The following is a 24,758-nucleotide window of genomic DNA, read 5'->3' as shown; positions in this document are numbered from 1 at the left end:
ATTGTCACAAGACATTGTTCAATGAATTGTGACTATCGTTAATTCCTTTTACCTTTCTTCCCCTACAGTATTGAAGGCGGGGAACTATTTGACAGGATCATTGATGAAAACTACAACTTAACAGAAATGGACACAATCCTATTTGTAAAGCAGATTTGTGAAGGACTTCAATATATGCATCAGATGTACATCCTTCATCTAGACCTTAAGGTAAATGCTGTTGAAAGATAATTTTGGAATATTTTTGCATGTCAAGTGAAACTTACCCACAGCAAAGAAATCATAATGATCTTAAACTTAACACTTAACACTTAAAATTGTCATGTTGGAAAACTAAATTTTAATTTCCCCCATGACCAGTATATTAATATTTCCTCATTCAGGATAGTAAATTATACACAGCCATGCAATGTTGTTTATATCTCCAGAGCATTGGTCAATGTCTCCTCGGGTTTCCTGATATAGATACCACATGTGGGATAAATGTCTCTGGTTATCCATTTTGGTGGCCCAAGGCAAAAAGGAAGGATTTTGAAGGGGTGCAAGCAGACTATTATCCCAAATGGTGGCCGATAGGGAATAGGGGGAGATGCCCTTCGAGCCTGCAGACCATGGGTATGTCATGGTACACCAGTCAGTATCCTGAGGTTCTCTCATGCCCCCTGCAGCAGGCAGTAAAGCCAGCAAATGGTATGTTAGCTCCCTCTCATATGCAAAAGGCCTCAACTTTGAGTGATAGGAGCAGGGAGGTTCACCACTGCTGTTGTGACAGGGTCTTGGTGAGACCTCGGTCCTGGAGATTTCCATACCTTTGTGACCCCTTGTTCTGGACTTTCCCAAATCTGAGGAAGGACATTATGGCCATAGAGGGAGTGCAGAGAAGGTTCCCCAGACTGATTCCTGGGATGTCAGGACTGTCTTATGAAGAAAGACTGGATAGACTTGGTTTATACTATCTAGAATTTAGGAGATTGAGAGGGAATCTTATAGAAACTTACAAAATTCTTAAGGGGTTGGACAGGCTAGATGCAGGAAGATTGTTCCCGATGTTGGGGAAGTCCAGGACAAGGGGTCACAGCTTAAGGATAAGCAGAAAATCCTTTAAAACCGAGATGAGAAGAACTTTTTTTCACACAGAGAGTGGTAAAATCTCTGGAACTCTCTCGCTTGAAGAGGGGATAGTTGAGGCCAGTTCATTGGAGTATATTGGGTCTGAAGGAGTTAGATGTGGCCCTTGTGGCTAAAGGGATCAGGGGGTATGGAGAGAAGGCAGGTACAGGATACTGAGTTGGATGATCAGCCATGATCATATTGAATGGCGGTGCAGGCTCGAAGGGCCGAAGGGCCTAATCCTGCACCTAATTTCTATGTTTCTATATAGCCCATACCACATTGGGATATCTTTTGTCTCTGGTCTCTGTCATTTATTTAAGGTGCCCCAAGAGAAGGATATTTGAAGTTCTAGGGTGCAAGAGATTATTATCTGAGTCCCAAATAGAAACATAGAAAATAGGTGCAGGAGTAGGCCATTCGGCCCTTCGAGCCTGCACCGCCATTCAATATGTTCATGGCTGATCATCCAAGCAAGGTGGTCCTCTCACACGTACAAGGGTGTGTGTGACACGGCCAGGATAGATGAGAGGAGAGAGAAAGGGACAGAGTGGATGCAGGTGCCTGAAATTGGAGAATGCAATGTTTATGTTATTGGGCTGTAGATGACCCAGGTGAAATATGAGGTGCTGTTCCTCTAGTTTGCATTTAGTAGGAGACTGCAGACAAACAGGTCAGTGTGAGAATGAGAATGGGCATGGGAATGGCTAGCACCAGGGTGCAGATGCTTGCGAAAGTGGTCACCTCTGGTCTCACTGATATAGAGGATACCACAAGGAGAGCACCCAAATGCAATGAACAAGGTTGGAGGAGGTGCAGGAAAATTTCCGACTCACCTGGAAAGGGCAGTTTATATTCATGTAGATTAGGGAGGCGTTGTAGGTTGAGCAGTAAAGAAAGTACTGGAGAGAGTGGTCAACCTGCAAAAAGGTGGGGTGGGCCAGACATGACTGGTGGTGGAATCATGTTGTAGCTGGACGAAATATCAAAGAATGATGAGCTGGTGCGTTGGAGTATTCCTGCAAAGGCAGTTTGTTCCATGGGTTTAATGTGGCAAACTTAGGTGTTACTGGGAGGATAATATCAAAGGATAGAATGATAGGGAAATGAATCTCAGGATGTCAATAAAATCCAAGGGCAACTGACAAATAAACTAAACTAAACTAAACTAGAATCCCAGCAATGTGTTACTGATGGATGGATGGATGCTGGTTCCAATGATGTTAGATAAGGAGATTAGGAGGACCATTGCTCTCTGTTCCACTCCATTCATAATGTAACTGATAGATGAACAGCTCAGCGTGGACCACAATCTATTTCATCAAGCATCTCTTATCTCCAAGGCAGTTGCAAGCTGCATTGCATGCAGAGGGCCTACCACTGCATTCACTGTGTTTAAGAAGGAACTGCAGATACTGGAAAATCGAAGGTACACAAAAATGCTGGAGAAACTCAGCGGGTGCAGCAGCATCTATGGAGCGAAGGAAATAGGCAAAGTTTCGGGCCAAAACATTGCCTATTTCCTTCGCTCCATAGATGCTGCTGCACCAACTGCATTCACTTCTCTGATTACTCAACAATGAGCATCAATATCCCCAATAATTTGCACTGGATTCTCCACATTGAAGGTGTGACCAAGAAAGTACATCTGCACCTCTAATTCCTCAGAGGACCAAAGAAATTCAGCATGTCTCTAACGACTCTTACCAACTTCTACGGATGCACTGTAGAAAGCGTTCTCAGATCCATCACAGTCATAGATTGGCAGCAACTCTGTCCAACATCACAAGAATGTGCAGAGTTCTGAATGCTGCCCAGTCCATTACACAGCCCAACCTTCCCTTGTCGATTCCATGTACACTTACACTGGCATCAGCCAATCTTCCCTGACCCGCCTGCAACTGGTCCAAAACGCGAGACTCCTGACGGGCACCCGAAAAAGGGACCACATCATCCCCGATCCTGGCCTCTCCACTGGCTCCCTGTGCGGTTCCGTATAAACTTCAAGGTTCTCCTCCATGTCTACAAAGCCCTCAATGGGCTTGCCCCCACCTACATAAAAAGTCTTCTCACCCACCCACTCCACCTCCAGGCCCCTCAGATCGGCCGACTTGTGGTTGCTGAATATCCCACGGTCTAGGCATAAGCTCAGGGGCGACCGCACCTTTGCGGTTGCAGCCCCTAGACTGTGGAACAGCATCCCCTCTTCCCATCGGAACTGCCCCCTCCATCAACTCATTTAAATCAAGACTAAAGACTTATCTATACTCCCAAGCCTTTCCTGACGTCCTCTGAGTGAGGGCTACATGTATATATGTATGTAGTTTGTTTTGTTGTGCTATTCTTATAACAAATGTAAAGCACTTTGGCCAACGAGAGTTGTTTTTTAAATGTGTTATATAAATAAATGTGACTTGACTTGACTTGACTTAATGGTGCCTCAGGAAAGAAGCCAATGCAATGAAGGACCATTTTCACCTTGATTATTCCCCCTTATTCCTTATCCTGTCAGACAGAAGATACAAAAGTTTGAAAGCACATACCATCAAACTCAGGAACAACCTTTTCCCCACTGTCATCAGCCTACTGAATGATCCTCCCATAAACTAGGGAGTAGTTCTGATCTTCCAACCTACCTCATTGCAGGCCTTGCATTTTTTTCTCTGCAACTACAATGTTCTAATGCTGTAACATTATATTCTGCACTCTGCTACTTTTTTTCTTTGCACTACCTGTTGTAATTGTGGATGGCTTGATTGCACACTTGTATGGTATGAGTTCACTGGGTAACACACAAAGCTTTAACTGTATCTTGATAAGCATGATAATAATGAATAAATACTAATACCAATATTAACAATATCGTATTTTCATGTAGCTTTTGGGACGTATCAGAAGACTTAGTAAGAATAGGAAGACTACTTGCACTTCCCATTAGAGTTAGGCTGCATACTGCAATTCATTTTGAATCGAAGAAAAACATACTTTGTAGATAATCAAGCCATCACTCTGATGCAGAGGTAACAGTTTAGGAATGATGAAGCTGCTAGATCAGAGCCTTCCTGTCACAGTTGAGGTGAAGAATGGGCATTCAGCAGCAGTGGTGGTAGTCCATAGTGAAGGTAGCTAACTATGACCTTAAAATAATGCAGTGGGACAGATGCTGCCAGCTCGTTGTTAGTTCCTTGCAGAAGGAACAGCGAGCAGCAGCACACATGCCAGTATGCTTTGCATTTAAGCACCTGCACTCTGCACCATTCCACTCAAAAGTGTGATCATTGCCTGTTCTGTGCTGTTCTGAGCTGTGGGGATGAGTACACTTTGAATGTGGTGCCTCAGCTTAATACCAAGCATAGCTGCCGCAATTCAAGTGGTCCCCATTCACTTGAATAGTGCCAATTCACAAACAAATGTAAGTAGAGGTTAATTGTTTTTTTTTTCTTTTAATTAATATTAAAGCATTTAATTTATTTATTTAGAAAGTAATTTGCTCTTTTTAACGCTTTTTTTTTTAATTCAAATTTTTAATTGCTAATATATGATTTTGATATTTTTAACCGGGTTCTAAATGTTGTGGATCACCAGGGATATTTGGAAACTGCGCAAAAGGCCTAGTGAGTGCAGGAGTTGTCCGTGGGCTCGCAGCAGCACGGCAGCTTTAGTTTCCCCACCTGTGGGCCTCTTTGCTGGCAGAACCTGCTCCGCCTTGTGGAATGGCTGTAGCAGGATGTTGGGAGTCACGCAGCTGCTAAAGTTATCTGTTGCTGCAGGCATCCCATGAGAGGAAAGCACAATCCAGATCAGCGTATCAAAGGAAATGGAGGAAAGGGAGGTAAATGGAGTAGAGGTGCAGATCAGGCATTGCCAGAACAGACTCCAGTGGCTACATGGCCCACTCCACGATAACAATAAAAGATCAGAGTACGTCAGTGGAATCCAGTGAAAAGTAAGTTTAAAAAACACACATGTGAGCAAATTAACAGTTCATCAGCAAACCCATGCAATGGGTTTTAAGGATAATCCATTGTGGAACGAAATTGTACCAAAAGGATTTCAGAATTTTAAAGTTACAGTAACAAGCATGCAGAAAGATTGTGTGCAGTGGAAGGACTATCTTAAATAGCACAAATCTCTTTTATCTCATTCTTGATTTTTGTTTCATTTTCAGCCTGAGAACATTTTGTGCGTTAACAGGGAAGCCAATCAAGTTAAGATAATCGACTTTGGCTTGGCAAGAAGGTACAGCCCATTTATTTTTTAGAATTTATAAACAAAATATTATTAGCTACAATTTTCATAAAGGCATTATTTCATCAATGGTGAAGGCCATGATATAATATAATCAAGGTACAGGAGCCTGCCATCTGTAACGTCCAGGTTCAGTCAAGTCAAGTTTATTCGTCACATACACATACGAGATGTGCAGTGAAATGAAAAGTGGCAATGCTCGCGGACTTTGTGCAAAAAGACAAACAAACAAACAACCAAACTACAAACAGAATGGAACAGAATCACATATTATTTTACACATTAAATATTGTGGGCAGAAGGAAAAAGGGAACAAAACGGCAATTTAAAAAGAAAGCAGTAGAGTGGTTCAGTAAAGTTAGTCCCTGGTGAGATAGGAGTTTACAGTCCTAATGGCCTCTGGGAAGAAACTCCTTCTCAATCTCTCCGTTCTCACAGCATGGCAACGGAGGCGTTTGCCTGACCGTAGCAGCTGGAACAGTCCGTTGCTGGGGTGGAAGGGGTCTCTCATGATATTGTTTGGCTCTGGAGTTGCACCTTCTGATGTATGGTTCCTGCAGAGGGGCGAGTGAAGTTCCCATAGTGCGTTCGGCCGAACACACTACTCTCTGCAGAGCCTTCTTGTCCTGGGCAGAGCAATTCCCAAACTAGATTGTAATATTTCCGGACAAGATGCTTTCCACAGCCGCTGAGTAGAAGCACTGGAGGATCCTCGGAGACACTCTGAATTTCCTCAATTGCCTGAGGTGGTAAAGGCGCTGCCTTGCCTTACTCACGAGTGCTGCGGCGTGTGATGTCCATGTCATGTCCTCAGAGATGTGGACTCCCAGATATTTAAAGCAGCTCGCCCTATCCACAGGATCCCCATTTATCCTCAATGGAGTGTACCTCCTCGAATAGGAACAGCTTCTTCAGTCTGAAGAAGGATCTCGGCCCGAAACGTCACCCATTCCTTCTCTCCAGAGATGCTGCCTGCACCCGCTATTCCAGCATTTTTTGTCTATCCACAGCTTTTTCTCAACAGCCATCAGCATATTAAACACTACAACCTCCAATAGGCTCTGAACTACATAGACTTCGGGGCATTGGTTTTGTCTTTTTGCACTTTTATTGTTTGACTGTTTTTTATGTATACATATATGTGTACAAACATTACATATGTTACAATCTTGTATGTCTTAGGAGTGTGGGATGATATCAGAGCACCCATAGAAAACCCATGCAGGTCACAGGGAGAACATACAACCTCCATACTGACAGCTCCCGTAGTCAGGTTCGAACCTTAGTATCTGGCACTGTAAGGCAGCATTTCTACTGCTGCGCTACCATGCCACCCTCAGGACATTGTTGAGCTAAGGAGAAACAGGGTGGCTGATCAATCAATTACTTTATCGTATCGAGGCAAAATCAGTGGAGACACAAAGACAATGAAATAGAGTTGTCAGATTTGAAACAGAATGGATGAAAAGGAAGTATTGATAGAAAATAAGAATAGTAAGAAAGAGATTTAAATGTAAAAATATCTCCAGCATTAATTTACTGTTTTATGGATTGAGATTCCTTATGTGATACTTCTTCATTTCAGGGCAGGGGAGGTATATTGTCATTTTAATAACATTATTCCCTTGGTAATTAATCTACAATTAACCATAGAACTCGGGGGAGTTGTGGAAAATGTGCAGAGAAGCGGTTCAAATATCAAGGTTTTAAATAAAATTTTAAACAAAGGAATGTTTAAGCTTCAGTCTTGGATTTTGTTGACTCTCCATTTTCTGACTTTTTCCTCTTGCTTTCGACTGCATCTTCTTAAGAATAAATGGCAAAACAGTTTGTACATTAATTGGGGGAGCAATTGCCTCACATCTCTGCTATTAGTTAAAAATGATGAGATGAACCAATATATTTGCTATTGATATGATTGATTCATCTCATCACTTTTAACTGTGTTTCATTTACCATTTTTGCTCAAATACTGTAATAATATTCTTTTGTCCATCTGTTCCCACACTAATATTGTGAAATGTGAATAAATAACAAAGTAAACCTATCCTATCTGAATGGATAGAGATGATAAAAGTGATCTAACTCATGACGATTTGTTGATTTGTTGTGTCAGATACAAACCGAGAGAAAAACTAAAGATAAATTTTGGAACTCCAGAGTTTCTTGCACCTGAAGTTGTGAATTATGATTTTGTATCATTTCCTACGGATATGTGGAGCCTTGGAGTAATTGCCTACATGTTGTAAGTATGACAACAACAAAAAAACAATTTTCGGGGGGTGGAATATTTATGAATTACACATACTTTCTTGGTTTTTTTACTTCATCCAGGAGATGTATTTTTTCCAAAATCCACTTTTGAACAGTTGATCTCAAGAATGTTGATGATAGAAGTAGCAAAGCTCCAAAGAATCTTGGAGATTCACCTGTATGGGCATTGAAATGTGTGGGGCGTGTATAGAAAATAATTAAAATGGTAAATGGATATTGGGTTGCAGAGGGAATTATATACAGCAAGGTAAAATTCGAATTAATCCAAACCTGAACTACTGGAATGGTTTTGGGGTAACACACCATAGGTCTGAAGATTCATTTTGCTCAAGATTCCATCATCTGCTGCTCCTTGTTTCTCCCCCTGTTACACCATGGAAAGTATGTGTTGACCTTGGATGGACTGCAGTGTAGATTCACATATTACAAGAGTTGAACCTAGAGATTGCACTCTAGTGCACATGACAATCAACTTATTTGAACCAGAATTTTATGTTATGAGATTAATGAATAGTTTAATTTTTATTTTCTCTTGTTATCTTTGCCTTCCTTTCTTGGTATAAATTGTCACAACAGAACATGTATGCATTTTTTTTTTAAATGAACCTGAAACATTTGATTCTGTTGGCACTACCAGCATTGTCTCACCAGTTATTGATAAATGTTTACTGTATGTGTCTCCGTCTTCATTGAAAGGCTGAGTGGACTTTCTCCATTCCTCGGGGACGATGATAATGAAACCCTGAATAACATCCTTGCCTGTAAGTGGGACTTGGATGATGCTGAATTTGAAAACGTCTCTGAAGATGCCAAAGAATTCATATCTAAACTCCTTATCAAAGAAAAGGGGTATGTTTACCTTAATCTGATTTTATTTTACAGTACTGACTGTACTGTATGTTATGGTATGTTATGGGTTATGGTAATGGGAGTCTGCCAAATATTTAAATGGAATGTTTTTTTCAACGGGACACTAAGTAACTAGAAAATTGATAAAGCGCTTGTAGATGATTAATTAAGACATTTAAGTCAACCATTGCAGTAATCTCTAAGGTGAGGACCAAATAAAACAGATGTACTTGAAAAATTAAACTTAGAAAAAGATTTAGATAAATGATTAGTGCAAAGAAAACCTATACACAATCAACAGTCATTGAATCTTAGTCATAATATCATACAGAGTGGAAACAGGCCCTTCGGCCCAACTTGCCCAACATGTCCCAGCCACACTAGTCCCATCTTCTTGTGTTTGGACCATATCTCTCCAAACCTGTCCTATCCATGTTCCTGTCTAACTGTTTCTTAAATGTTGGGATACTCCCTCCCTCAACTACCTCCTCTGGCAACTCATTCCATGCACCCATCACCCATTGTGTGAAAAAGCTACTCCTCAGATTCCTATTAAATCTTTTCCCCTTCACCTTCAACCCATGTCCTATGGTCCTCGATTCACCTACACTGGGCTAGAGACTCTGTGCATCTACCCAATCTATTCCACTCCTGATTTTATACAACTCTATAAGATCACCCCTCATCCTCCTGCACTCCAAGGAGTCTCAGCCTACTCAACCACTCCCTATACCTCAGACCCTCGAGTCCTGGCAACATCCTCGTAAATCTTTTCTGTACGCTTCCCAGCTCCTTTCCAGTCCTCAAATAGTTAAGGGCAAACAGGCAATGGGCAAGTGGTAAATGGAGTATCTTGAAGATTTCTATTATGTAAAAATAATCATAGGTAAATCATCAGCGACAGATAGCACAATGGGCTAAGAGTTCGGCTGGCGACAGGAAGGTAGCCGGTTCAAATCCCGCTTGGTGGAGTGCATACTGTCGTTGTGTCCTTGGGCAAGACACTTCACCCACCTTTGCCTGTAATGGAATGTAATTACGGCGGCAGGCGCGGGCACACCGCGACGCCCTGTGTCTCCCTTTCAAGGGAGATGCTAAAAATGCATTTCGTTGTCTCTGTACTGTACACTGACAATGACAATAAAATTGAATCATTTCATTTTTTTTTTCATCTCAAAAGAAATGGTCCCATAATCAGGGATTGAAGTGTTTGCTGGATTTATTAGGAGACAAAGTGACGTTTTTATTGTTTGATTACGTAGGAGTGAGGCTCTTTGCACAGATAATATAATTGTAGAGGTGGAGTATGCTGTAAAAGTAATCTCAAAGTCGATTTAAAGTATAATTAACAAACAAATATGTGCGTATTCCAGATGAGTGGGGAAATTGAAAAAAAGACTTTGAAATTGAGTCAAAAGTAAATAACAGACCAATCAGCTCACTATGCAAAGAAATAGATTCACAAAGGACAATATAAAGATGTACCCCAGTGATATAGAACAAAAACCAGGATGGTTCAAGGTTAGCTTTAGATAAATACATCAACTATCCGTGATAATAGATCATGCAATACAACATTTGCAAAATTCAGATCCCCGCAACATGCTTTTTAGAGATTACAGCTGACATTTTGGTTCCAAAATTACAGCTGAAGTATAGTTATACATTAGCAGGGCATGATGGCACTGGTAGCTGTGTTAACATGTGCACAGCCTGGCAATCCTCACTCTAATGTTCAGCATAAACAGAACAAGACATCAATGGGGATGTTTGATGAACCAGCAATATCATTATTGAATAGTCCATATAACCATATAATAACCATATAACCATACAACAATTACAGCACGGAAACAGGCCATCTCGACCCTTCTAGTCCGTGCCGAACACATAATCTCCCCTAGACCCATACACCTGCATTCAGACCATAACCCTCCATACCTATCCCGTCCATATAACTATCCAATTTATTTTTAAATGATAAAAACGAACCTGCCTCCACCACCTTCACTGGAAGCTCATTCCACACAGCCACCACTCTCTGAGTAAAGAAGTTCCTCCTCATGTTACCCCTAAACTTCTGTCCCTTAATTCTCAAGTCTTGTCCCCCTTGTTTGAATCTTCCCTACTCTCAGTGGGAAAAGCTTTTCCACGTCAACTCTGTCTATCCCTCTCATCATTTTAAAAACCTCTATCAAGTCCCCCCTTAACCTTCTGCGCTCCAGAGAATAAAGCCCTAACTTGTTCAACCTTTCTCTGTAACTTAGTTGCTGAAATCCAGGCAACATTCTAGTAAATCTCCTCTGTACTCTCTCTATTTTGTTGACATCCTTCCTTTAATTAGGCGACAAAAATTGTACACCATACTCCAGAATTGGATTCACCAATGCCTTGTACAATTTTAACATTACATCCCAACTCATGCCTTTTCTGAATGAAGCATGAAAAAAGATGTTTAAGAGCATGAAGGACCAATAATAAGTAAAAGGAATTATTGAGACCATTATGTCTTCTACCTCCTCTTTCTCCTTTCACTATTGCTCATCCTCTATTCCTCTCTCCCCCCCATTTCAATCTCTCACTATTTCTCCCCACCTTTCTCCCATTTCCTGTAAAGAGATAAGAATAATAAGTAAGGGTTCATAAATAAAGATGCATGTGGAAGAAGCAAGAAAGACAACTGCAATATTTATGGAATGAAAACAGCTAGAATGGCGTTCAAATTCCACAATACAGTTGAATACGTGAAGGAAGAAGTCAAAACTCTGGACAAACTCTGTCACGAATGTCTTGTGATGGCAGGGCGTGATCAAAGCTGCCAGGGATAGTCCGCAATTAACAATAATGAACTGAATTCCTTTTGCCACCTCTTTGCTGCTGAGCTACCAGAAGGAAATATAATTGGAGATGATCACTGCCATTTCATTTGATTAGTAGTAAATATTTCTTAGCTGAAGCCTCATTTAAGATAGATACAAGATACAAGATACAAGATACAATTTATTTGTCATTTGGACCCCTTGAGGTCCAAACGAAATGACGTTTCTGCAGCCATACATTACAAACAAATAGACCCAAGACACAACATAATTTACATAAACATCCATCACATTGCTGTGATGGAAGGCCAAAAAAAAAACGTATCTCTCCACACTCCCCCCCCCCCCCCCCCCCCCCCCCCCCCCCCCCCCAGAGTCAAATTTGGTCAGATTTGTCAAATTTGGTTAAAAATGTGTTACTGTTCCAATGTAAGTTCGTTTTCTGGATTAATTTGTACTTAAAAGACTAAAGCATGGTATTTCATTAAATCTAAAAAATCGGAAGAATTGGCCTAACATTCTGGCAGGATTTTATGCATATTTCACCTTTAACAACTCCAGGGATGTTGGATTTGCACAAATCCTGTAGCTCTGTTATACCATCAATATCTACTGTGTATCAACTGTTGTCACCTTACTTTTATTTTCCTTTAGCTGGAGGATAAGTGCAAATGAGGCCCTTAAACACCCCTGGTTGTCAGACCAAAACCTACACTACAAGCTTGGTTACAAGGTCCCTGTCTTGTTTATCAGTGTTATGAAAGCAGTATAGCTCTACATTGGCTTGTTGTGTTGCTCATGCCCTCGTTCCTTAAAGGTCATACCGGCCTACACGAGCTATAAAAATTTATGCAAATACAGAAACACTCTAATTTAATTTCTGTATTTCATGAATATGGGCCGGAATGCATATGAACATTTATTTAATATTATTTTATTAACATAAAACAAGTGAAGTCACTTTTGATGCATTAGCCTTCAGTCCTGTATCGACTGCATGTTGCCCTTGCATGAGTGATAGCTATGGATGTCATTCTTGACACCCATAAATAAAATAGTAGAAGCAGTCTAATATTACCGTCAAGGACCATTAGTTGCTTGATACCCGCATGCTGCTCAACGTGTTATAACTGATACATTATTGCTGCTGTTTCCATTTTTCAGCAGGGCAGGTTTTACTGCATCATATTACAGGTCATCCACATGTTTACAAAATTAAATTTGGCGTGTTTGACCTTTAACATGAAAAGTTCCCATTCTGTAGAGAACGCTTGTTGGCCTAGGTTGAAGAACTGTTTTCATTCTATCTGTAAAACATTTTAACTGTAGGTGCAGAATTTTATTTTTCAATTATAATTTTCACTATTAAATAAAGTTATTTCTGTGTGAACATACTTTAAATTATAGTAAGAATTAGGATTCCCTCTTTATGCAATCAATAACTCAGTGATTTATGGCATAGAGGTTCATTTATATTGTGGCTTGCTATGGTTTCTCCATTATGGTAATGGTATGGAAAAAGATTAATTGTGGGCCCCAGGTACTACTTAAGTTGATGATTGGCCAGTCTATGATTTGTTTTATGGAGTGCAAGTTTCGAATGTTAATTCTGAAACTACATTAATCCTAAATTAACAAGATTTTTTTCTTTAGTTGATTGATTGATTGGTACTTTATTATTAAACAGTGAAATTATTTGTTTTGCAAACCATTCCCTAAGTATACAAAGAGTCGGCACGTATAGGGTGCCGCCAAATATACAGTGTTCAATGTCGTCACCAAGGGTCCCTCTTTGTTCTCAGCCCCACCCCCCCGCTAGATCCCTCTTTGTTCTCGGTGCCCCTCCCCCCCCCCCCCCCCCCCCCCCCACCACCAACTCTCTCTTCATTTTCGACGGCCCCGCTACGCCGGGTCCCTCTTCTTTTTCGCGGTGTGTCCAACGGGTGTCAGGGGTTATGGGGAGAAGACAGGGAAATGGGATTAGGAGGCGGAGATCAGCCATGATTGAATGGTGGAGTAGACTCGATGGGCTGAATGGCCTCATTCTACTCCTATAACTTGTGAGCTTATACTCGTCTGGCATAAACGGTGGATCTGTCCGACCTCTAGGTCCCACTGCATGCCCGCCAGTTGTGAACCTGAACTGATATTTGCAAAGCACAGTAATTTCTATTCCACGAATGAATGCCTACTCCATTTTCAATCTAGATTTCCTCCCACTCCTTTTCCCCAGAGGTGAATGCCATTGGAATTTACCACATTTATTAGTTAGTTTGTTTAACATTAGCCATGACACCAGGTGGGATATCTCGCTTGTATCTTGTTAGAGAACCATCTGGAATCTTGTCGTCCCCATCAGTTCAAAACCGTGCAGCGCAATTTGTGACATCAGCGGACTGACCTGACCTGACATCGTCAAAGGACGCATTACAGCTGATGGTTATAATGCTGTAGCTGTAGCTTTTAGAACCACAGGCAAAGGCAGGAACAGGGGAAACCGAGGCTCCACTTGAATCAGGGAGGAGGGGATTTTTATCTGTCCATTAGGGGCCTAGCATCCAATTTCAGACCCACTTCCTGAAATTGCTCTGACCTTGAATGTTATTAGTCATTCAGAAGAACAATGTCAACATAGCCTAATTTGTGTTGTTGAAGAAGATAGACACAAAAAGCTGAAGTAACTCAGCGGGACAGGCAACATCTCTGGAGAGAAGGAATGGGTGACGTTTCGGGAGAGTTATTTCTCAGTTTCCATCAAAAGGATATGTTTTAAATATGTACTTGCTGCATTTGGGACTCCAATGATCAGGGGAAGACCAAAGTTCCACAGCCATTCTGAAGATCAATGCAAGTCCCCATTCATCTCTCTTCCATTTGTCTTCACTCATGTACCAGATGTATCTAAGACCCACTGTCGGCAAGGTAGAAGGCCCAAATTCAAATCCAATTTGCTGTGAAATGCATATGTGTTCTTCAAAATGCACCACGGCTGTATCAGTTGCTCCATTGGGCAATGCTGGATGTGCTTTGGTCCTTTCTGTTCCCATGCTAGGATGATCTTCTGTGCCCAGTTTATGTCGGTGACTCAACTTCAACCATTTTCACAATTGCACTCTCTTTGTGGGCAAATAGTTGAAACCCATTTCCAATGTTCATAAATTCACTATAAGAGGATATGAATTACATTCAAGTGTATTACTACTGAGATTGGAATTCAAGGTTGGTGTACACACATCAAATGTGTATCAGCCACTTAGAAGTCATGACTACACCAAAAAATAACAGAAGCATAGAGGTGCTCTATATGCATTCATTTTAATATAATAAATCAACTTTTGTATGTAAAACATATTGGGCGCAGTAGTTAATATGAGGATTTGAAAAGAAAACCTGAAATTACTTTGCAAATTAAATTCTGGCCATTATTCAAAAATATATGAAATTGACTGAGGGTGCTTCAAATCCTCCTTTATCAGCAGATTCAATATTTTATCAGGTATAATCTGCAATAAGATACAAATTACTAATATGCCAATGCTGGAACTACTGCCAAATCCTCTGCTTACCACATGGATGGTGCATTTAACTGTAAATTTGCAAAATAATATATGTTATTCATCTCACAGAATTGCATCTATTTCACTACTCAATGCGATCATTGCTGATATTTAATCTTCCTGACACTTTTCTCCTCTATCTGTTGATTCCACATCAAAGGGTCCATTAATGACAAGGGGTCACAGTTTAAGGATAAAGGGGAAATCCTTTAGGACCGAGATGAGAAAAACATTTTTCACACAGAGAGTAGTGAATCTCTGGAACTCTCTGCCACAGAAGGTAGTTGAGGCCAGTTCATTGGCTATATTTAAGAGGGAGTTAGATGTGGCCCTTGTGGCTAAAGGGATCAGGGGGTATGGAGAGAAAGCAGGTACAGGATACTGAGTTGGATGATCAGCCATGATCATATTGAATGGCGGTGCAGGCTCGAAGGGCCGAATGGCCTACTCCTGCACCTATTTTCGATGTTTCTATGTTTCTATCCCAAAATCTATTGATTGGTAATGTTGGTGTCCCAGAATTTCCCACCTGTAAGATGTGTTTAAGACTTCCCTTAAGTTTCCTTGGTATTTTTGACCCTTCCTCGGACCTTGAGAAGTCCAAGGATAAATAGGAGGAGGTGTCCGAGAGCTGGCGTCTGGCCTCAGCGCGGTGAAGAAGGGTCTCGACCCGAAACACCACCCATTCTTTATCTCTAGAGATGCTGCCTGTCCCGCTGAGTTACTCCAGCATTTTGTGTCTACCTTCCTCTGGCCTGTCGACCCTGCTCATTTGTGAATATTGGGATGGCTGCCAATGGAATGGCAGCAGTGGGTTTCCTGAGGTTGCACTCTCACTTAGTCAGACCAAGATTTATGAGATCCACCTGCTGCCTGAATTCTAACATGGAGGATCTGTCATTCGTTCAATTCCGGGAAGAAAACAGGGGAAGGTTTATCAGATAGTTACCTGGAAGTGTAGGTTTTATGGAATCCACAGAAACTAACTGAGGATATCACTTAAACCTTTTCACAAGGTTCCCTTCCTGGTAGGTCACCAGATTTGTTGGCTAACAGAAAAATAGCCATGGGGATTATAGACCTGTTACTTTAACATCTGTTGTGGAGATGTTATTGGATTCTATAATTAGAGATATAGTGACTGAGCACTCAGGGAAATTTGAGCTGATGAGAGAGAGTAAACATGGACTTTAAAGGTTAGCCCTGTCTTAATGACATAACTGAATGTTTGAGAAAATAACTAAGGCAATAAGTAAACACAGTGGGTGTAGTTTCTGTAACTTTCATTAAGGTTTAACGTAAAAAAAAAAAATTTAATACATGGAATAAAAATAATTGACCCGATAAGCAGAATAATTTTAGCTGAGAGAAAGTTAAGAGAAATTCCATTTACAGTGAAGGCCATTAGTGGTGAGCACAAAAGCAGGAATATGACATGGCTGTCTCAGACCAGTATCCCGTACTGATGTGAAACCCCCTGATCCCCTTATTGGTGGGCCAATTTTAAATCCCTCATAAAAAAGCCAATGAACTGATTATACCCTTGTGGCAGTAGTTCCAGAGATAATATTTGGAACTGGAAAAAGTCCATGAAGATTTTTAAGGATTTCCCATATCCTTAAGCTTTGACCCCTTGTATTGTGGTTCATAAAACCAAACAATATAAAAGCATAGTTAGCCCCTTAAGAATTTTGAGGACTCTATAGAATGTTAGTGATCTTCTAGGAGTGGGGTGGAAGGGGTATAAACCAACCTTTAACCAGTCTGTACTCATTAGCACAGTGGAGAGGAATCAGTCTGGTGTTGGTTTCTGCACTCCCTCTATGGCAATAATGTCCTTCCTCAGTGTACCGAGATACAAAAAAAGCAAGCTTTGTATGCTATTGGCAAATTATACCATAAATGAGTGAAAGCAAACAGATTGCAGCACATAATGTTACAGCGACAGAGAAAAGTGTAGATAAAACATAGTGCAGGTTCAGCAACAAGAAATAGGTAGATCGGGAATTCATCCTTCGTTGGGAAGCTATTCCTTAATCTGGAAGCATGTGCTTTTGAGCTGGTGTATATATTGCCTGGATATATTGGCCTGGAACGAATACAGCGCAAAGTTATCAGAATGTTCCGCGGGTCCCATGGGTTAGACTATGACGAAACTACATAGTCTGGGCTTGAAATATTAACGTTCTGGGAAAAATCTGATTGATGTTTTTAGGATTTTGTAAAGAACGATAAGAGTAAATAGAGCAACACATTTTCAACTGATGGTATTTCAGTTGGAATGAAGACAAACAGACTAAAGACACAAAGCCCATTGAAAGTAGCTACATTAGTAGTTAGTGGTAAATAATTTATATGGTATTGCTTGCCCTCATTTGTCAGGGCCTTGAGTATAAGAGTCTGGAAGGGGTCATGATGCAGCTTTATAAAATGTTGGTTTGGTCGCATTTGGAGTATTGCGTACAGTTCATCGCCCCTTATAGGAAGGATGGAGTGACTTTGGAGAGGGTGCAGAAGATGACGCCTGGATTAGAAGATATAAGGAGCGGTTAGACAAATTTTGATTGTTTTCTCTGGATCTTTGAACAAGTTTTTGGCTTTATTATTTGGAGCGCAGAATTGGTTAAACGGGGCGCACTTGATAGAGGTTTTTAAAATGGGTGAGACTATGATAGACAGAGTTGACGTGGAAATATTAACTTTTCCCAATCTGAGAGTAGGGAAGATTTTGTAAAAACAAAGGGGACATGACATGAGAATTTTCAGACTGAAGTTTAGGGGTAACATGAGGGGGAAAGACTTTACTCAGAGAGTGGTAGCTGTGTGGAATGAGCTTCCAGTGAAGGTGGTGGAGGCAGGTTCGTTTTTACCATTTAAAAATAAATTGGATAGTTATATGGATGGGAAGGGAATGGTCAGGGTTATGGTCTGAGCGCAGGTATATGGGACTAGGGGAGATTATGTGTTTGGCATGGACTAGAAGGGTCGAGATGGCCTGTTTCCGTGCTGTAATTGTTATATGGTTATATGGTTATATGGTTATATCAGGGGCTGAGGAGAGACCTGATAGAAATTTATAAAATTATCAGAATCAAAATCTTTTTTTGAGGGTGGAAATGTTAAATGCTAGAAGACATGAGTTTGTGGTGAGAGGGGGAGAGTTAAAAAAAGATACAAGGGGCATGTTCTTTTAGAGAGGGCGGTGGGTGACTGGAACATGCTGTCAGGGGTCCTGGCAGCGGTAAATATGATAGTGGGTTTTAAGAGATTTTCAGATAGGCACATGAATATCCAGGATTTGGAGGAATATGGATATAAGCAGGTAGAGAGAATTAGATTAATACAGCATCAAGTTCAGCATGGTCATCGTGTACCCACGGGACTATTTCTGTGCCATGCAATTCTATGTTCAATAAACAAACACTTAAAAGGAGAATGGAGAAGAGTAGCCTGAAACCCTACCCTTCAAAATCAGATAATTCTAGCCCTATTAATCACCATAAATCCTATTAGGTTATTGCTGGCAGGTGTGTTAAGCAATAGGAAATCAAAAGGTTTGGATACAGATCTGCCATGTTCTCAGTTAATAGGGGAATGGATTCAACAAGCATTAGCTCCTATGTTCCAATAATCCTATTTCACATCCACATTGGTTTATTGAATAAGAAATAACGTATTGACAGGCTACAATTGAAATACTCAATCGCCTGTTGCAATGTCATAGCCATAGAGTTATACAGCTTACAAACAAGCCCTTTGGCCCAACTTCCCCACGCTGACCAACATATCCCATCCACACTAGTCTCACCTGTCTGTATCTGGTGCACATCCTTCCAAACCTGTCCTAACCTATCGAACTTTCTTAAACATTGCGATAGTCCCTGCTTCAACTACCTCCTCTGGAAGCTTGTTCCATACACCCATTGAAAAAGGTACCCCTCAGATTCCTATTAATTCTAGTTATATCAACAAACAACAATGATAACATAATAGCGCAGGGAGGTGAGGGTGGGGATTAAACTGATCTTAAGATGTTCATTATTTGTGTCTGAATTAAATTTGTCCATAAAACCCCCAGTATCACGATAAACCTAATAAAATATAACTTCATTTCTAGTTCACCTCACGTTGTTGATGCCTCCGACAAACAACAGACAGAAAAAATTGCTGTACAAATAACATTGATTAACAGTCATGGAACAAGTTTGATACATTTTTCATTTCAGAATCTTGATGAAGTAACTTTATGAAGTAAAGGCTGAAAATCTTTAAGCACAGTTTAGAATTCTGAAAATGACAGTGGTCGGACGTGTTAAATGTCCTTATATGTTCTGCTATTTTTTCATCTGCTATTTCTTTTTCTTATCCTCTCAGCAGCTGTATTTTATCTGGAGGATTTTCAAAAAATTTGCATTTGTTATTTCTGAACAGAGAAGCACAATACAATAATTGCCCCTTACAATAAATTTTAAAGAGTACCCTCTAAACTCTGCATATGGAAGTTTGGGGACAGAAGTAGGTTTCGTTTGGTGGGTGATTATAACATATTTTTTGCTATGATATATATGCTGGCATCCACTTAGTTTGAATATTCTATCTTTTAGAGTCATGGAGTTATACAGCATGGAAACAGGTCATAGATACATAGAAAATAGGTGCAGGAGTAGGCCATTCAGCCCTTCGAGCCTGCACCGCCATTCAATATGATCATGGCTGATCATCCAACTCAGCATCCCGTACCTGCCTTCTCTCCATACCCCCTGATCCCTTTAGCTACAAGGGCCACATCTAACTCCCTCTTAAATATAGCCAATGAGCTGGCCTCAACTACCCTCTGTGGCAGAGAGTTCCACAGATTCACCACTCTCTGTGTGAAAAATGTTTTTTTCTCATCTCGGTCTTAAAGGATTTCCCCCTTATCCTTAAGCTGTGACCCCTTGTCCTGGACTTCCCCAACATCGGGAACAATCTTCCTGCATCTAGCCTGTCCAACCCCTTAAGAATTTTGTACGTTTCTATAAGATCCCCCCTCAATCTCCTAAATTCTAGCGAGTACAAGCCGAGTCTATCCAGTCTTTCTTCATATGCAAGTCCTGACATCCCAGGAATCAGTCTGGTGAACCTTCTCTGCACTCCCTCTATGGCAATAATGTCCTTCCTCAGATTTGGAGACCAAAACTGTACGCAATACTCCCAGTGTGGTCTCACCAAGACCCTGTACAACTGCAGTAGAACCTCCCTGCTCCTATCACTCCTTCGGATCAGGCCTCCTTGGTGACCAAGAAACCCTGTCTGAGCTAGACCCATTTATCCCCATATGGCCCATATCCTAAACAGAATCAAGGGATATGGGGAGAAAGCAGGAACGGGGTACTGATTTTCGATGATCAGCCATGATCATATTGAATGCCGGTGCTGGATCAAAGGGCCGAATGGCCTACACCTGCACCTATTTTCTATGTTTCTATGTACAAACGTCTCCTATTCATGCACATGTCCAAGTGTCTTTTAAATGCTGTTATATTACCTGCCTCAACCACCCCTGCTAACAGCTCGTTCCATGTAGCCACCATTCTTTCAGTGAAAAAGGTGGCTCTCGAGTTCCTATTAAATGTTTCCCCTCTCACCTCAAACCTATATCCTCTGGTTTGTGATTACCCTACGTTGGCCAAAAAACTCTATCTATTCCCCTCATGATCTGATGCACCTCTATAGGGCCACACCCTCAGCCGCAACCTTTCCCTATAGCTGAGGCCCTTGAGTCCTGGCAACATCTTTGTAATTGAAGATAGACACAAAAAGCTGGAGAGAAGGAATGGGTGATGTTTCGGGTCGAGACCCTTCTTATTCTCTGCACTCTTTTCAGCCTAAAGATACTGAATAATTCTTGTTGTTTTTTCTTTCTTTCTCTCCCACACTCTTCTTTGAGACATTACTCTCAAGTTAATTTTGACTTTGTCTTTCTTTCTTGCAATTTCCCAATTTTTCGTTTATTTTTTAACCATTCTCAGGCTACTTATTCAGACATATTAGCACTGGGCACACATTTCTGAGGTGTGTGGGAATTGATACTTGGAAAATCTCAGCTGAAACATTGACAAACTGACACAAAAGAGCAGCTTAAAGTCTTAGATGTTGCAGAGGCCTTCCACTTACTTCAGCCACATATCAGCTGGTGTCAGTATTTCCACGAAATGTGTGCTTTTCCATAAAGTTAGGAACATTTTTGTGAAAGACTTTTGCAGTTATATGAGCTTGATGTGTGAATGTCCAAATTTGTCATTGTTCTTTTAAAACTGGAAAATACATTAGTAAAGCAAGTTTGAAAGGACAGTGAGATTGAACAGAACCTTCATGAAGGGAATTGACAGAAGCTTGTAACCCTTGCTTTGCCTCTCTCTACATCCTTTCCCCTTCCCAGTTCTCTGACCAGCCTTACTGTTTCCGACTACATTTCATCTCTCTTTGCTTTGTTGTTACCTTCTACCAACTAACAATGATCTATTCTACATGTTCCTTGATCTTCATTCCCTTTGTCCTGTTTCACACCTTATATCTCCTTACCTATACACTTCTTTATCTATGTACCGCCCACTCCCCTGACATCAGTCTGAAGAAGGGTCTCGACCCGAAACGTCACCCATTCCTTCTCTCCAGAGATGCTGCCTGTCCCGCTGAGTTACTCCAGCTTTTTGTGACTATCATTGTTAAGGAGGAGATGTCAGCAGCATGGGGCTTACAAGTTGTTTCTTCAAAGAGCTGGTTGAAGAGCTGCAAATTTCTGCAATTCTCATCAAAACACTAATTATATCACTATTGGATTTCACTGCTGAATCTCCTTGAATTGGAAAAGTATTGCAACATTTTTGTTTTCATATCAACTAAAATTTTCCTTGGAACTATTTCTTGTTCTATTCCTGTTGTGCTAAAAGAAAGAAAGAATGTCATTGTTCTATCTGGGAAACATGAATCTACTCAACTGCTGCAATTCCACTGGAAGTGCAACTGAAACCAGAATAATTTATATTTATTTTAAGGGCCTGTCCCACGGGCATGTGACCTGCATGCGGCAAGCGCGACCTAAAGGGCCGGTCCCACCAGCATGCGCCTGCATGCGGCAAGCGCGACCTAACGTGGTCGCTTGAACCGTATGGCATGCGGCAAGCGCGACCAAACCAGAAGCGGGAGCCGCGCGGAGGTCGAGTGAGTGACACGGCGTCGAGGCAGCTGCGGGCCGGCAAGCCCCGCGCGATGTCGGGACCAGCTCCGCACAACTCCATACGGCTCCGGCGATCGAAGTGGGACCGGCCCCGTTTGGCCGTACGGCTCAAGCGACCACGTTAGGTTGCGCTTGCCGCATGCAGGCGCATGCTGGTGGGACCAGCCCTTTAGGTCGCGCTTGCCGCATGCAGGCCGCATGCTCGTGGGACAGGCCCTTAACTATCATTTTAATTTAGGTAGAAAGGTGAGAAGGATTCTAGGAAAACTGCAAATATAAAAACAATGACAGACTAATAGTGACATCTCAGTTTGCTTATCCTACCCAAACAATTCTGATGCCTTGTGGATCGCAATAGTCATAGAATTTGCTGAGGCGTTTGGTTTGAAATGTGAATTTAAAATAGCATTTGCTTCTGTACATTCATTTAATTGACTTTCTGGCCATTGCTGGGTGTACTTTGAGCTGTGCATGTACTTGATGTTCTTGTGCTTAAATTCCATGCCCTGACCTAAAAAATACAAACTACAAAACAGGACTCTCAGTGAATTAATGCATGGTAGTATATTCTGTGCGTGTGATTGTTACTTTTAATTTTGCTGCAACTGAAATCTTGTAAATGCCACTAACAATCAGTAAAATGTCCACAGCTCCAATAAACTGAGAGATGACATTCCTTTTTCTTTCCCTTGCAGTGCAAGAATAAGTGCTGCCCAGTGTCTCAAACAACCCTGGCTAACTAACATTGCAGAGAAAGCTAAACAATGTAAGGTTCGTCTCAAGTCCCAGATCCTTCTACAGAAATACATGGTGCAACGGCTGTGGAAGGTACAACGACAGCTTGCAATAGAACTTAATGAATCATTTTCCAGTTTTAATGCTGCCCTTCTTTAAAATTAAAAATATGACCCCTGTATATGAGAAATTAAACTTCTAAAATATAAAATGAGCATTCAAGTGGGGATAAATTGATCTCTGTTCACTGGTGCTAATTAAATGTATGACATTGATTGCCATTTGGACCCATTCCTCAATATTGGTTCCATTGGAATATGAGCAATGGATGATAACAAAACATAGAAAATAGGTGCAGGAATAGGCAATTCAGCCCTTCGAGCCAGCACCGCCATTCAATATGATCATGGCTGATCATTCAAAATCAGTACCCTGTTCCTGCTTTTTACTCATATCCCTTGATTCCGTTAGCCCTGGGAGCGAAATCTCACATGCATTAACAAAGTGGTGAATCTCTGGAACTCTCTGCCGCAGAGGGTAGTCGAGGCCAGTTCATTGGCTATATTTAAGAGGGAGTTAGATGTGGCCCTTGTGGCTAAGGGGATCAGAGGGTATGGAGGGAAGGCAGGTACGGGATACCGAGTTGGATGATCAGCCATGATCATATTGAATGGCGGTGCAGGCTCGAAGGGCCGAATGGCCTACTCCTGCACCTAATTTCTATGTTTCTAAAGGAAGCCAAGCTGAATCCCTCCCAATCTATTTCTTCATGGGTGCTGTTTCTCGTTTCTGTGCTGTGGAATTAATCTGGCATATTCTTCCAGAAATTGGATTACCATTTCAAAAAGGCTGAGCAGTGTTGTATGCTGGAGACATTGGCGTCAATTTTCTCCGCTTCCCTCCAATCTGATGTAAAATTTCCACTGTACTTTCCGGGGAGCTCTGCCATTTTCCATTCTCATCTGTGGCCCAGGACCCTCACAAGATCAGACCAGCACTAGTAGTACAAGGACTTTCCACCACTTCCAGAGATCAGCATCCAGGAGATCCTGACTACCTTACTTTATAGAAGCAGGGTCTTAACTGCTGTCACGAAACAAGAGTCAATTTTCATGTTCTGAAAATGTGTTTTATTTATTAACTTTCACACAATATGTAATCAAAAATACAATGAAAACATGGAAAAATCAAAGTCCATGAATGTTATTGAATCTTTGATTTGTGTGATTTTGCAGCCTAAGGCTGGGCCATTCACCTACAATAACCGCCGAAAGACAGTCAAAAGGTATATTTTTATGGCCTTGTATAATCAAAAAAAAATCACTCTCTAAAACGACCTCTCGCAGCCCCAGGGTTTTATAAAGCAAACAATTAAAGGTATAAAACATAATAGTGCAAAAAAGTCAAAGTCCATAGTGCAACTAAATCCACATAATCCATAGAAGGTCACAGTTGTTGATGTTAGTGTTGTACTGTATTCAAGAGTTTGATGGTTGCTGGGCAGAATCTGTTCTTGAGCCTGGTGGTCACGGTTTTAGGTTCTTGTACCCTTCCTCCCGATGATAGTCGCAAAATAAGGGCATGGTTTGGGTGGTGTGGGTCTTTGATGATATTGGCAGCCTTTGTTAAAAAAAAAAAGTGCCTTGTATAGATTCCTTTGATGGTGGAGAGGTGAGCACCCATGATGGGTGAGGCAGTGTCTACCACTTTCTGTAGTCTACTTCATTCGGCACGTTCCAGTTGCGGAACCAGGCGGAACCAGGCAGTGAAGCAGCAGTCAGTATATTCTCTACCATTCACCTGTAGAAGTTTGATATTCAAACATTCTATTTGTTAACATACCAAATCTTATCAATCTTCTATGAGAGTAGAGGAATTGATGCGCTCTCTGTGTGATTGTATCGATGTGCTGGCCCCAGGACAGTTCTTCAAACCAGAACTTGAAAC

At 41.2% G+C, this 24,758-nt stretch overlaps 1 protein-coding gene across 8 annotated transcripts in view; it reads left to right on the top strand.

Annotated features, from left to right (window-relative positions):
- The window catches only part of mylk4b (myosin light chain kinase family, member 4b), a 188,002-nt gene that overhangs the window by 156,443 nt on the left and 6,801 nt on the right, over nucleotides 1-24,758 (top strand). For 2 of the 8 annotated variants that reach the window (XM_055651777.1, XM_055651720.1), the window contains 5 exons: nucleotides 69-210; nucleotides 5,279-5,349; nucleotides 7,475-7,603; nucleotides 8,329-8,481; nucleotides 22,772-22,904. In XM_055651777.1, the coding sequence (XP_055507752.1) occupies nucleotides 69-210; nucleotides 5,279-5,349; nucleotides 7,475-7,603; nucleotides 8,329-8,481; nucleotides 22,772-22,904 (628 nt within the window). Of the gene's footprint in view, nucleotides 1-68; nucleotides 211-5,278; nucleotides 5,350-7,474; nucleotides 7,604-8,328; nucleotides 8,482-11,954; nucleotides 12,034-22,771; nucleotides 22,905-24,758 lie in introns of all 8 variants that reach the window. The other 6 variants (XR_008725129.1, XM_055651743.1, XM_055651752.1 and 3 more) reach the window with 6 other exon arrangements.

The sequence above is a fragment of the Leucoraja erinacea genome, chromosome 2 (assembly GCF_028641065.1).
Source record: "Leucoraja erinacea ecotype New England chromosome 2, Leri_hhj_1, whole genome shotgun sequence".
In the NCBI taxonomy this organism is placed as follows: Eukaryota; Metazoa; Chordata; class Chondrichthyes; order Rajiformes; family Rajidae; genus Leucoraja; species Leucoraja erinaceus.
This window is presented reverse-complemented; position numbering and strand designations above follow the sequence as displayed.